The sequence below is a fragment of the Dasypus novemcinctus genome, chromosome 5 (assembly GCF_030445035.2).
Source record: "Dasypus novemcinctus isolate mDasNov1 chromosome 5, mDasNov1.1.hap2, whole genome shotgun sequence".
NCBI classification, from domain to species: Eukaryota; Metazoa; Chordata; class Mammalia; order Cingulata; family Dasypodidae; genus Dasypus; species Dasypus novemcinctus.
In genome coordinates, this window is record NC_080677.1 from 117,130,445 (window position 1) to 117,145,246 (window position 14,802).

Here is a 14,802-nt window from a genome sequence, read left to right on the forward strand (position 1 = left end):
TCTGTGTAGTATAAAGTTCATCACTCACCAACTTTTAAAAATACAGGATGTTGAAATAGATTGTTTCCTTGTTTTTAACATTTCTTTTCCTCATTCCCTACAGTGTGAATAGATTTTTTTTTAAACAGAGCAAGCTCTCAAGAATTTTGAAGGAGCAAAGAAGGAATAAGATTTTCTTTAAATTATAATCTCCCATAAGAAAAGCTTTATGGTAATTAATGCATTGCAGAAAATGCTCATTAGCATTAGTAATAAAACCTCTTTGGCTATTGGGTCAATCCTAATTTTGTGATTTTCCTCTTTGAATCTGGTGACCCAAGCATTTCAAATCCTTAATTGTGCAGTGTGAAACTTCAAGGAATAGTGTCTCAAATGAATATGTGCACTTAGCTTAATGGTCAGAGAAAATATTTTATCATCCAAGTCCTGTGAAAATATTGAAAAGAAAATCAAAACCTCAATAGATTACTGATAAGCCCTGTGGACTAGGCAAGAATTGGATGAGGAAATATAGATTTGGGTTCTAGAACAAATTCTGTCCTTTAAAGAGCAGGGTCACTTTAGGTTTATAACTTATCTCCTCTGAGGCTATTTTTTTTTGTGCTCAAATGAGGTTAGTATTTACTTGTACTGTAGATTTGGGGCAAAGTCTAAATGAATAGTATTGGTGGTATTTATTGTTAATGATTGTAGTTGATGATGAGTCATAATTCCCTCTTTACTCTGAGGACAAGGACTAAAGTAGTTGGGTGAAAATTACAACAGGAAGAAATAAATAAAATTGGTAAAGGACTTCCTAATTATAAGAGTTGAAAAATCCTGAAGCATATTATGTACAAAAACCTCCAAAATGGCCTTTCTTGAAAACCTATAAGAAAAATGTCTGCAGTTAAGTTTTCTGTTTTGTTTTGTTTTAGGAGGTACTGGGGAACAAACTAGGGACGTCCTATATGGGAAACAGGTGCTCAACTACTTGAGCTATATCTGCTCCCCAATGAGAGCTGGTTTTTTCATGTTTGTTTTTAGGAGGTACTAGAGATCAAACCCAGGACCTTGCACATGGGAAGTTAGTGCTCTACCACTTGTGCTATATCTGCTCCCCTGAAGCTCTCCTGCAGCTAAGTTTCTGAAGTGCTTCAGGTGATGTGGGCTATGGGTGGGAGGCTGCTGCTCATCTCTTCGTAGATAACCTAAACTGTATGTGTCCTGATCTGTGGGTGTGGGACAGTAAGAGGCTGCAGCACTGCCCTTGGTGACCATGGCAATGACTCTAGTCCCAAAGAAGCAGTTTATCAATGCAAACTCTATAAATTTTAAATATTCAGGGCAAATGCAAACCAAATGTGCTAAAAGCTTATCTGGAATGTACCAAGTCCATGCTAAAAGCTTACCTCGGATGTGGAAGATATATGCTAATTCAAGTCTACTGAGCACTGAAACAAAAGAACCATTTGGCCCTTCCTCTCTGTATAAAAAGAACTCAAAGGCGGCAGACTTGGCCCAGTGGTTAGGGCGTCCGTCTACCACATGGGAGGTCCCTGGTTCAAACCCCGGGCCTCCTTGACCCGTGTGGAGCTGCCCATGCGCAGTGCTGATGCACGCAAGGAAAGCAGTGCCACACAGGGGTGTCCCCGCATAGGGGAGCCCCATGTGCAAGGAGTGCGCCCCGTAAGGAGAGATGCCCAGTGCGAAAGAAAGTGCAGCATGCCCAGGAATGGTGCTGCACACATGGAGAGCTGACACAACAAGATGACGCAACAAAAAGAAACACAGATTCCCATGCTGCTGACAACAGAAGAAGCGGACAAAGAAGATGCAGACAACCGGGGGGGGGGGGCAGGGGGAAGGGGAGAGAAATAAATAAATAATAAATCTTTAAAAAAAAAAAAAAAGAACTCAAAGATCTTGTTCTGGGCTTGGGTTTGAAACAGAAAGCTCCCGAGCCCAGCCGGCCATCAATAAATCATTTTTTCCTTCTCAAAATCATTCCTGAGTCCTGGCCTTTCTATTACGCAAATAATTGAACCTCTCTTGTCTTCTATGACACAGGTACAGTCTTATGTAGAGGGAAAGGTGTAGATTATAGAACCTCCAAGTTATTCCTAGTTCTGTGATGTGTAAGGCTATCCCATAATGGAGCAACAATAACCTGTTCCTGCGAAACTGATTCTCTTCTAATATTGGGAGTCCTTGGGGTGCTATTTTAATTGGAGTTGGATACCACGTTTTTCAAGAACTCATTGAAGCCTCTTAGTTGAACTCATGAAAAATGACTCACCTGGTTGCCTCCACTCTTGGGGTTCACAAATACAAGCAAAGGTTTCATGAGAGGAGAAGAGATGGGTTTTATCACAAAAGGACGGCCTTTGCTTTCCTGCTGAAAGAAGGAAGCAGCACTGTTGAGACATACTCACATGCCTAGAAATACGGCCCCAAAGCCAAGGAAGTGGAAAATCACCACCACCGCCACCACTGTCATTTCTCCGCCCTGTGCCCCAATTCCTACATCTTATCTCACAGGACTTACACACAATAGAACATCCCATATTAAGCAAAGAAGAAATTATCCTGAGCTATAATTTGCCCCTGAGAATTAAGCCATGTTTTTTATTTTATTCTACACAAGCTAAATATTCAGGAAATGTTAGCTGTTATCATCCTTATTTTCAACCCCCTGGGACAAAAGTTCCAAGAAAGTGCTAATGTTCTGAGGTAACACAAGGTTAGATTTTTTTTTCCCTGAAGAACAGAAAGAATACCCAGTGTGGCTAGAGTGTAGTGAAAGAGGAAGTAACTAGAAAGAGATACATCGTAACAAAAAACTTGGACCAGGTCACGTAGGGCAGAGCAAGCTATGGAAAGACAGTTGGGTTTCCTTGGAACATAAACCTGAAAAACTTACTTCAGTTCCTTTTTTACTGGCCTTTCTTTTAAAGCTTGTTCTCTTCTTCTTCCGATTTGAAGCCTTCAGTGAGTTCTGTAGCAAAAGACGGAAACACCTGAGCTCAGAGGCAGAAAACCCACCATTTCTCCCATGCAGAAGCAAGTAGGAGATGATGGCAGCACATGCTGTTCCACCGCATGCTTCTCATGCTTTGACACTTCCAAGCCACTGTTCATGGGTAAGCCACAGACAGAAATCAGTTGAGTGCTTCGGAGTGAGCGAGACTGACTCCCCACCACATGGCGAGGCAGGGAGTTATGACCCCGAAGGCTCTCATGGACTCACATAACAACACATGTTATACCTGCCAACCCTCCCAGTAAAAATGGAAGAATCCCAAATTCTCTGAGGGGCTCCAGTCTCCCGCCCAACCAGGTCCGTCTCCCGCCCAACCAAGTTCAAGTTCAAGTTCATCTCCTGGTATGGAGATCACCTATGTGGAAATGTAAAAGAGGAGGCCATTTTTCATGATTTTCTTTATGTTTGTTTTTTTTTTCCCTCTATTACTTTTTTTTTTTTTTTTTTGGTAATGACTTGTTCTAGTAATAGTCTAAAATGACTCTTGACTCCAATGGAACTTTATGGTTCACCTGTCCAGTCAGCATGGATAGCTGACTGTTGAATAACAGAGATAAGGCCACTGATTATTCAGTAGGGTTGTTTAAACTCATTGGTTTAAAATATCTTCCATTTCTTGGAACCCCTGATCTATTCTTATCACAGATGTGCCTCAAAACTGTTGAAATACAGTGACTCCACATTTATTTTCCATGTCCCTCCTTTTCTAGAGATTTTATGAGCCATAATTTTTGTGATTAATTGAACTATCCATTTACTCTTAATATTTGATGTGGACACTTTGAGAAGAACTCTCAGAGGACAAGAGAAACACACTAACTAAAGATAGGGCTAACCTCTTAATTAGTGAAGGGTCAATTATTTATTAGACTACCATCTTCATAAAAGCAAGATATTACTGACCACATAATCTATATTTCTGTTGAAAGCATGAAATCAGGAATTCTGTAAAAGTTTATTTAAGAATATATACAAGCATTATTCAAGTACCATAAAAGACTTTCAAACAGCTTTAGGAAACGTAGACATCTATTTTTCTAGTTTTTAGGTTATTCATTTTTTCATAGAGAGTTTAAGATAAACTTTAATCTAGACTACAAATACTAATGCATCCAAATGAGCAAGATCAAAACCACAAGAAAATAAATAGGTTGACTTGTAGACTTGAACCTTTCTTGAGCTACCATATGTCTCAAGGTTTTCTTCCCCCTATCAGATTAAGAGAAAGTGTCCTCAGGTTCCCTGATTTTCACCAGAAAAGAGGGATCCAGGAGCTCATGGGTGTTCTGAATTCCCAGTTAAAATAACCATGAAATGATCATGCTTCTCTTTATTTAAAAGAGAAGAAAAATTATTTGGAACCTTTAAAAGTTTAATCGGTCAATTGATTGCAAGCCAGAAGAATAATGGAAACTATTAGGTTGGCAAAAGCAGTATTTATCTGATGACACTTAATGAAGCTCTAAGTGGTTCTCAACCTTAGCGGCACATTAGCATCCCCCAGGGAGCTTTTGAAAAATACTGATACCTGGACTCCACGAGGTATTCTTATTTAGTTTGTTTGGGGTGAAGCCCAGGCAAGGATATTTTTTAAAGCTCCCTAAGCAATTCTAACTTGTATCCAGGGTTGAGAACCTCTGTTTGAAGTAGAAAGGACAAAGTGAGGAGACATATATATACCAGGAACATGGGCTCTGAGTCTCACAGACTTGATTTGAATTCTGGATCTCCTTCTTACTAGATCAGAGCAAGCAACTAAATTGGAATGCTTGACTTTGGCCAAGTCATTCAAACTTTTGAAATATCAGTTTCTTAAGTTTAAAACGAAGCTGTTAATACCTACCTCACAGGAGAGTTGTGAAGTTTAAACGAGAGAAGGTATGTAAAGCCGTTAGCATTGTATCCATCCCGTAATAAGCACTTCATAAATGTTAATTACCTCGTTCACAATTGTATATCCCCCCAGCACCAAGCACAAATGCCTGGCACATAGTATGCACTCAAATTATTGTTGAAAGAATTAGTAAATATTATTATTTTTCACAACACTTACTGGGCCTTTCCGGATTTTGGAAAGGATCCTGAGGAAGTGAATGCTTGCCTCCTAACTTCTTTGTTGTTTTACTTCATTCACTGCCCAGAGGAATCCAGGATCAAGTTCTTGCAGGAACACACTATGGACCTTGGTTCTTGACAGGACTCAACAATTAAACTCCAAAAGATAGGCCTAATTGATCAGGCTGAGATTCCTTCCTAAACTTGCCTAATCATAGAAATCACAGTAGTTCAGATGATTCGGATGACCAAGCAAGTTCAAGAGAAACACAGAATTAGAAAAACATCAAATTAAAGGCTTGATGTCTAAAAAAAAAGAAGGCAAGGAACTCAATTCTAAGGGGAAACAGACACACAAAATAGCCTTTTTTAAAACAAAGATGTAGCAAATACAAGTGCTTTTGAGCCTCACAGAGTCAAATGCACCTGAGGCCTAATTCATTGCACAGAACAAAAAGAAGGCAAAGATCAAGCACAGTGGTTGACTTACAGTACCTGGATGCTTCTATGTGAGCTCTGAGTGAGCTTACAACCCTAAGGACAGTCAAATAGCAACAGATAAGTAGAACAGAATTTCACAGCAAACCTCAAGACTCCTGAGGTTTCCCTTTATATATACAAAGATGTATATCTGTCTGACTATACAATTTCTTTCAAAAGGCAGCATGATTCAATGAGGAACAAATGAATGTGAATGCAGAATTTAGGTTGTTTTCCAGCCATGACAAGGCAGGTCACCTAACCTTGCTACTTTACAGTACTGCTAGCCAGGACTGTGTCAGTGTTGTGAGAGTTAAACAAAATCATGTGCTTTGCATAGATGTAAAAACTATACCAAGCAGTTTTTGTATAGAATTGTCAGTGAGTTGTTCAGAAGACCCTTAATACTTGTCCTATATTCCAAAAGAAAACATCTCTCTTATCAATGGCAGCTAACTCAATTATAGAAATAGTTCATTTTGCAAGTTCAATGTCATCAAAACAGTGAAATGTCTTTTGTGCATTCTTCTGATTCCAACAGCATTCACACCCAGTAATTCTGTGGCCACTCTTTAGTTAAAGACCTAAGAACAGATAAAGCTTTCTTTTTATTTCCTTGTACTAGGTGTCAGGGCAGTATTACCTTGCCACAAAAATAATCCTATCAACAAAATCCTTATCATAGTTACTACTCCTTCCTGGACTATTAAGAAATACTTATTTTATGAATGAATCACTTAATTGTGCATGAAACAACTAACTCATTATTCTTTAGGGATTTTCCCAAGTCATAGGAATCATAAATGACTGGTTCTAATAACAACTTAAGAGAAGATATATCACTTCAGCAACCCAAATGAAGTCATCCCCCATCAAATACTGGATAAAACTCTGATGAGTATTGTGGGGTGGAGTCATGGGTTTTGTCTATTAAAGAGTGTTCTCACTCTTCTATGCTCTGGCTGCACCACTGGGACAAAGGTAGCCCTGGGAACAGGACAGGAGAAAAATAAAGAAAACTTATTCCAAAAGTTAACGGCAGGGCCTCAACAGCTCCAACCTAAGCATGTTTGGCTAAATCACAGCAAATATTTATCAGGGGGAAAAGCTTGGGAAATCTTGTAAGGATATTGTTGGCCTCTGTAGAAAAATTAGCTATCAAATTTAGTGGGTCCTCATCATTTTAAAGGAATTATCAAATCATGAGAGATAAAAAAAGGACTAATACAAGGAAAGCCCATACAAGAATGTGAAGGAGTTGATTGCAGCATTATTTATAAGTAAAATATTATAAAGAATATATACAAATATCAATATGGAGATGGATAAATAAGTATAATTTATTATAGTTTCTATATCCATAGTATGGGATATATCCAGCAGCTTTAAAAATGAATGAATCTATATGGACTAAGTTAGATTTTGCCTAAAGGTTTATTTTTTACTGGGAAAGGCAAATTTTAAAGCACTATGTGTAGAATGAAGTCATTATTTTCAAAACATGCCCTTACACCAAAAACGTACTACATCTTTTCTATGGGTACATTTTTATGTATGTAATTGCATAGAGAAAGCTCAATATTGATTATAAAGAACTGATGAGCCAGGGATAGATTTGTAATTTTAAATATTGATGAAAGGATACTTTCTTACATGAAAAGTTTTACTTTTATAAAGAGAACAGACTCAGGTATTATTATTATTATTTTTTAAAGATTTATTTATATATTTTCTTTCCCCTTCTCCCCCCCTCCCCCATTGTCTGTTCTCTGTGTCTATTAGCTGCATCGTCATCTTTGTCTGCTTCTGTTGTTGTCAGCGGCATGGGAATCTGTGTTTCTTTTTGTTGCGTCATTTGTTGTGTCAGCTCTCAATGTGGGCAGCGCCATTCTTAGGCAGGCTGCACTTTCTGTCGCGCTGGGTGGCTCTCCTTACGGGGCACACTCCTTGCATGTGGGGCTCCCCTACGCAGGGGATACCCCTGCGTGGCACAGCACTGCTTGCGCGCATCAGCACTGTGCATGGGCCAGCTGCACACGGGTCAAGGGGGCCCGGGGTTTGAACTGCGGACCTCCCATGTGGTAAACGGATGCCCTAACCATTGGGCCAAGTCTGCTTCCCTGGTATTATTAATGTTATCCAAAATTAAACAGTAGAATGAAAGACTGATTACTGTTGTTCTTGCAAAAAATATTCGGTTATTCCAACTCAGTACTATCAAGTCATAAGGAACTCTACTCAGATGAGAGGATGAATAACTATTTTATATTCACTCTAGAAATTTGTAGAAACCTTTTCAGTTTAGTCTGAAAGTAACAAGACACTGACAGTTTGGAAAAGTCAGTGGATGAAATGCAAAATGTTTTTTGTAAAGATGTCTTGCTTTATGATACGTAATGCCTAAGAAAGTTTTCTCATTCTGATTTTCTACCACTTGACCCCACAAAAATATCATGTGACACAGGGTCTTTCTCTATCAGCCCCAAACACTTGCATCTGATATTGAAACATCTTTAAGCATCCAATCAATATCCTATACTTTAATATTTTCATTTCAGAGGAGAAACATTAACATCTGTAACTAACTGACTTTGACTTTATATCAACAGATTCTGGCTTAAATCTTTAAATTTTGTTTTCTTTTCATTTAAATTTTTTAAAATCATCTACCTTCCATTATCTTCTAGTTTCTAGGTCTCTCCAAATAATTTGATAATGAAACCCAGTAAATAATCCAGACAGCCCTTATTCTCTTTACTTTCAGGGTTTACACAAAGCACCTAATCCTACAGCTGGCCAGGAAGTAATTATTCACTCAGCGCCAGCCATCTTCTAACAGAGAAGGAAAACATGCAGTTTAATACCCCCTCTTTACAACTCTTTTTCCTGACCATTGTATATTCCAGTAGACTTCCTTTCCTCTACCTCTTTGGATTAATTTTTTAGACACAAACACCACAAATAAAGCTGACTTTGTATGATGAACTATCTAAACTGTTGTTCCCAGTAGGTTCTATCAATTTGCATTGTCCTTTCCTCATCCTTCTTCCCAATGACACAACCCACATCCTTCCAGACCAAGCACGTTTTCCATTTAGACTTCCCTGATTCCCACAACTAAAATCGCTCAATCCTGCTTTGTATTTCCACTGTGTTTCTGTCTCTTAGGCAGCACTCACCAGTCTCTGTCTTTTAGATATGTAGGCCTCTAACTGACTATGGCTGATTTAGCCAGGCTGATGGACCATGTACTTGCTTCCTCTTTCTCACCATCCCATGTGTGTTTCCCTCCAAAATGCACACTCAAGAAAAAGGCGGATCTTCCCAAAGAGCATAGGACTTTCTTTTATCAAGGATTTGCAATGACTGAATTCATCTTCCAGATTCAACAAATATTCTTTCCAATAATTTAGGTAGTTATATCTATGTTCCCCACTAGGAAATACATTCTTTGTGGACACGGATTAGATCTGATTCATCTTTGGGCCTCTTACTTTATGTATATGACATCATCTTGAGTGTGATACATTAAATAAAAATTGTTTTAATATATTCAACTTTATCATTTGTTTAAAGCTGTATAATATATATTTATTTAGCCACTATATGGCCCTGGGAAATTTGTCTTCTCTGTGTCTCAGTTTTCTTGACTATACAGTGGAAATAATAGGATGTCAGTCTCATGAGGTCCTGATGTTTAAATAAGATACAGAATGTAAGATGCATAAAATATTTTCTAACATAGAAAACATTCCACAAATATTAGTTCTCCTTATTCTTTTTATTACAATGGTGTTCTGAATCATAGAAGACAGTAATAAGGTGCATGATGAATACTAAATGTGGACTTTAGCATCCAGACTGTGAACTCAAATACCATCTCCCATTGTAAGTAACCAAAACTCCATAGAGAAATGGCTCATTTCAGGTATGGGACAAGAAATATGCAAGATGATCCTGGGACATAATGTCATCCTGAAATCAAGGAAGTTATCAAAAATTTCATGGCTTGTGACAAAGAGATTAATATCACCTTGAAGGAGTTCCAGCTGGTCAAAGACCAGTGAACATAAGAATAATGATGTTCTTATGTGAACATAAGAATAATGATGACAATGGATTGGAATATATTCTATATATACATATAGATAGATCATAATGATCTAAATTCATAATGTAAGTTTATAAAACATCTAAATTCATAATGATACTCTCCAAAAGCAAGAACTCATATACTTATAAAAGTTACTAAGGCAACAACTCATTATATGGAAAGTGTGTAAATAAAGAAAAAGACTCAAGCATTTTTCCTCTATTTCCTGGTGATAAAGGAAAGGTCTCAACATAGAAGAATCATAGCTAAAATAGTTGAGAAGGAAGGGTAAAATTTGGGAAATCACCCTTTTACAAACCCTAATGAAATAAAAAGATTTAGGCAATACTCTGTAATGGTTAAAAAAATAGTTGAAAGGCTGATGGAGAACTTTATGACAGATGGATAACAGCTCCTAAACACAATGACCAACTCAATATCACTAAAAGTAAAACAATTTGATATAATGTTCATTTGAAGGCAATGTAAAAATACAGAGCACCATTTCTGTAGCACTCTTATCAAAAAATTAAACCTGTTATTGAGACTTTACTTCTAAATATTAGTTTGCAAGAAATATGAGGATAAGGGAAATTATTTTAAAACTCAGTAAGTATATAATCAGTATATACTGTATGTATACTGTATGTATACAGTATATACATCCAAAGTATAGGAAATTCTACAGTTAAAGTGGTATAATTTATTTAACATATCAATGGCATAAAAATAGAGGTTATTATTATAGACTAAAGGAGATTTAAGAGATTTATCAACAAAAGATAACCTGTGACTTTTGTTTGAGTTCTGATTTTAAAAAATAACTCTAAAGAAGATATATTTGAGACTATAAAAAACAGAACACAGATGGAATAACAAATAATTTAAGGAATTATTGATAATTTTGTTGGGTGAGATAGTGTATGGTTATATTTTTAGAAACGAATTATTTTAGAGAAGCAAAATGAAATAATTACCATCTAAAATTTGCATTAAAATATTCTAGCAAAGGAATAAAAAGGACTTCCATTCCTAAGAAGATGAAGTAGACATACTTTACCCTATTTCTCCTGCTAATTACACCTAAAACCCTAGACATTATAGGTAAAACAAATATAAGAAGACTCTGAAAGATGGAGAGAAGAAGGCAGAGGGACTAGGAAATTCGGAAGCAAAGGAGTCACACAGAGATGAGTTTTCTGGGTTTTCTATTTGCCTCATAGATCCCAGTCTTGAAGCTAGCAACCCAGACACACCAAAAAGACACACACAGATTTTAAAAGCCCCAACAAAAAAGTCTACTCTCTTTATCCAAAAGACCAGGAAAGGGGCAACCTAGCAAGTGAGAAAACTTTTAGACAATAACCACTCAACTCCAGGCAATCATCATAGGAAATGGTTTCAGAGACTGAAAGAACAGTCACCCAGCCTAGAATCCTATATACACTAAAATATCTTTCAGGAATGAAGAGGAAACCAAGATATTTTCAGATGAAAGGAAATTAAAAGAATTTGTTGCAAGTAGACCTACCAAAAGTATGGTTCAGGAAGTTCCCTAAATAGAAAGGTAACAATAAAAGAAAAAATCTTGGAACATCAGTAAGGAAGAAATAATGTGGTAAACCAAAATATTAGTAAATACAATGCACTGTCTTTCTTCTCTCGAGTTTTCAAAATTATGTTTGATTATTGAAGAAAAAATTATAACACTGCTTAAAGTGGTTCTAAATGTATGTAGAGAAAATATTTAATGCAATTATAAGTAGGGAATGTTAAAGCAACATAAAATGAGTTAAAATTTCTACACCTTACTCCAATTGGTGAAATGATGACACTAGTAGACTGTGATAAGCTATGGGCAATAGAAAAGAATCAACGAAACAAGGAGATGATTCTTTGAATAGATCAATAAAACTGCCAAATTTCTAGCAGAACTGACACACACAAAAAGAAAAGTCACAAATTACTAATGTTAAGAATGAAATAAGGATATCACTATAGATTTCTCTGGTATAAAAAGGATAAGGGAATTGTGGTGGTTTGAAGCTGTACATATCTTGGAAAACCATCTTCCTAAATCTAATCTATTCCTGTGGGTGTGAACCCCCTGTAAGTAGGACCTTTTGATGAGGTTACTTCAGTTAAGGCCTGGCCCAGTCACAGGATGGATCTTAATCCTATTACTGGAGTTCTTTATAGACAGAATGAAATTCAGAGAGAACACCACAGAAATTAAGAAGCTGAAATTCAATGGAATCCAGGAGAAAAGTAGAGGTCAGAAGAGCATGCCATTGTATTGCCATTTTGATACAGGAGCCAAGGACCAAGGATCAGCAGTAGACAGCCTCAGAAAGCAATAGGCTTCAGAGAGAAAGCATCACCTTCATGATGTCATGATTTGGACTTTTTCCCACTCTCAAACAATGAGCAAATAAATTACCATTGTTTAGCCTGATTCATTTCATGGTATTTGCTTGAGGAGCCTAGGAAACTAAAACAGAGTTGGTGCCAGGAGAGTGGAGTGCTGCTATTGCAAGTACCAAGAATGTGGAAATGACTTTGGAATTGGGTAATGTATAGAAGCTGGAAGAATTATGAGGTGCTTGATAGAAAAGGCCTAGATTGCTTTGAAGAGAATGTTGGTAGAAATATGTATGCTAAAGGTACTTCTAATAAGGTCTTAGAACAGGGGTTCTTAACCAGGGGTCTGTGAGCTTGAATTGAAAATCAAAGAAACATTATTCTTGTAGGGGCAGGTTGGTGTGGGTGTGATATATTTATTAAATAATACACAGTATAGTACAGACTTAGTAAGGGGTCCATGGTTTTCACCTGACTGACAAAGGGGTCCGTGGAACTAAAAAGGCTAAGAATGTCTGCCTTAGAAGGAAATGATGAATGGAATGTGTTATTGGAACCTGAAGGGAAGGTGATCCTTATTTTTAAATTTTTTTTAGCAGAGAACTTGGTAAAATTCAGTTTTGATGTTTGATGAAAAACAATGAGCTTGGTATTGAGCTGAGGAGATTCCCAAGCTTTAGCTTGGAAAGAGAAACCTAGTGTGAAATGAGAGAGAAAAAGGAAACCCTGAGAAATGAACTCCTGGGCACAAAGAAACCAGAAATTGATGGTTTGGAAAATTATGAGCTTCCAGAAACTGAGTTCCCAGAAAACTGGGTTCAATGTGAAGGTTTAACCAAACATGGAACCAATGAGCCCATTCAGGGGAAGTCAGGATTAGAAATGAAATTATGCAGAAAAGATCTATGGTAGACTCTACTGTCAGAAGGTTTGGATCCCTGCGAACTACATGTAAGGCTGACTTGTTTGCATAATTTATATGAATGGATTAAAAGGGGCAGAGAACGGTCAAATGAAAGGGGACTATGGCTTCAAGGGCAGAACCATGGAAGCTGAGGTCTGGACTGAAGAGAACTACTTCGGCCAAAAGAGGAGGCCCACCCATATGTGTGGAAAGGGTGAGTCTCTCCCGATGCTTGGAGAAGTCAGGTCTTCTGTCCATTTTTCAGAAAGAGTACTGCCACCCATGCTCAGAGATGGTGGGACCTGTGCTCTAGCATTCACATAGAGCCTGACTGCCATTACAGTGTTTGGAGAGGGTAGGTGCTATGTTCTGGGGATTGCAGTGGAGTCTGGCTGCTACCCTAATGCTCGGAGAAAGTGAGGCCTGTGCCCAGGGGATTGCAGTGTCTGGCCACCATCCCAATGCTTGAAGTGAGTAGAACCTTCACTCTAGTGTTTAGAGAGAGCATGCCTGTTGTGAAAGCACTTGGAAGGAGTTGAGTTTATACTTCATCAAGCCCACAGGATGAAACAATGATTCATAGATGATTCTCAGACCTTATAATCTAATACAGTCTGCCCTGCTGGGTTTTGCAATTGTTTGTGACCAATGATCCCCATTTTCCATCTAATTTCTCTCTTCTGGAATGTAATTGAATATTGGAGACCAGTAACTTGTTCTCTAGCTTTCACAGGTCCACAGGTAGAGGGGAAGTGTGCCCTAGGATAGATCACATCCATAACCAATTTTTATGAGCTTTGTATTTAGCAATGTTTCTAAAATAACTTAAGGTTTGGGGGATGCTGTGATGGAATGAATGTATTTTGCATGTAGAAAGAACACGTCTTTTGGGAGTACAGAGGATGGGGTGCAATGGTTTGAAGTTGCATGTACCCGAGAAAAAAATGCTCTTAAATCTAATCTATTTCTGTGGTTGTGAACTCATTGTAAGTAGGGCTTTTTGATCAGGTTACTTCAGTTAAGGTGTGCCCCAGCCCAATCAGGATGGCTTGTATTCTTATACTAGAGTCCTTTATAAGAAGAATGAAATTCAGACAAAGAGAGAGAGAGCAAGACATGGGAAATAAGAAGCTGAAATTCAGTGGAACTCAGAAGAGAACTGAAAGGACAGGAGAGGCTGCCATGTGCATTGCCATATGACAAAGGAGCCAGGGACCAAGGATCACTAGCAGCCAGCCTCAGAATGCCACTGTCTTTGGAGAAAAAAAGCATTGCCTTGCTGATTTCTTGATCTGGAGTTTTTCCCAGCCTCCAAAAGTGAGTGAATAAATCCCTGTTGTTAACCAGACCCATTTCAAGGTATTTTCTCAAGCAACCTAAGAAACTAAAGCATGAATACTATAAACAACTCTACATACAAATAAATTTGACAACTTAGATGAAATTGATGAATTCTTCACTAAACACAATGATAACTCACTCATATGAAGTAGATAATTTAAATAGCCTTATAACTATCAAGGAAATTGAATGTGTAGCTTAAACACACACACACACACAAAGAAATCTCCAGGTCCAGGATGATTCATTGGAGAATTCCAGCAAATGTTAAAAGAAGAATTACCATGAATTCTATAAAATATTTTTCAGGAAACAGAACAAAGAACACTTCCCAATTTATTTTATGCAACTGACATGATCCTGATACCAACATCAAAGACAGTACAAACAAGAAACAACAGACCAATATCCATCATGAATATAGATGCAAAAATTCTTTACAAAATATTAGAATATAGAATTCAGCAATATATATAAAGAATTAGGTGGGTGGATGTGGTTAAAGTAGTTGAGCACCCACCTCCCACAAGGGAGGTCCTGGGTTTG

General features: G+C 37.6%; 1 protein-coding gene across 5 annotated transcripts in view; it reads right to left on the reverse strand.

Annotated features, from left to right (window-relative positions):
• DGKI (diacylglycerol kinase iota) overlaps positions 1-14,802 on the reverse strand; it is a 501,434-nt gene that overhangs the window by 240,494 nt on the left and 246,138 nt on the right. For 4 of the 5 annotated variants that reach the window (XR_009185891.2, XM_058297427.2, XM_004461659.3 and 1 more), the window contains 2 exons: positions 2,903-2,977; positions 2,279-2,377 (listed from right to left, as the gene is read on the reverse strand). Coding sequence is in view for 4 of the 5 variants with exons in the window: in XM_058297427.2 (XP_058153410.1) it covers positions 2,279-2,377; positions 2,903-2,977 (174 nt within the window). In the remaining variant the exon portion in view is untranslated. The remainder of the gene's footprint in view (positions 1-2,278; positions 2,378-2,902; positions 2,978-14,802) is intronic. The other variant, XM_071215292.1, reaches the window with a different exon arrangement.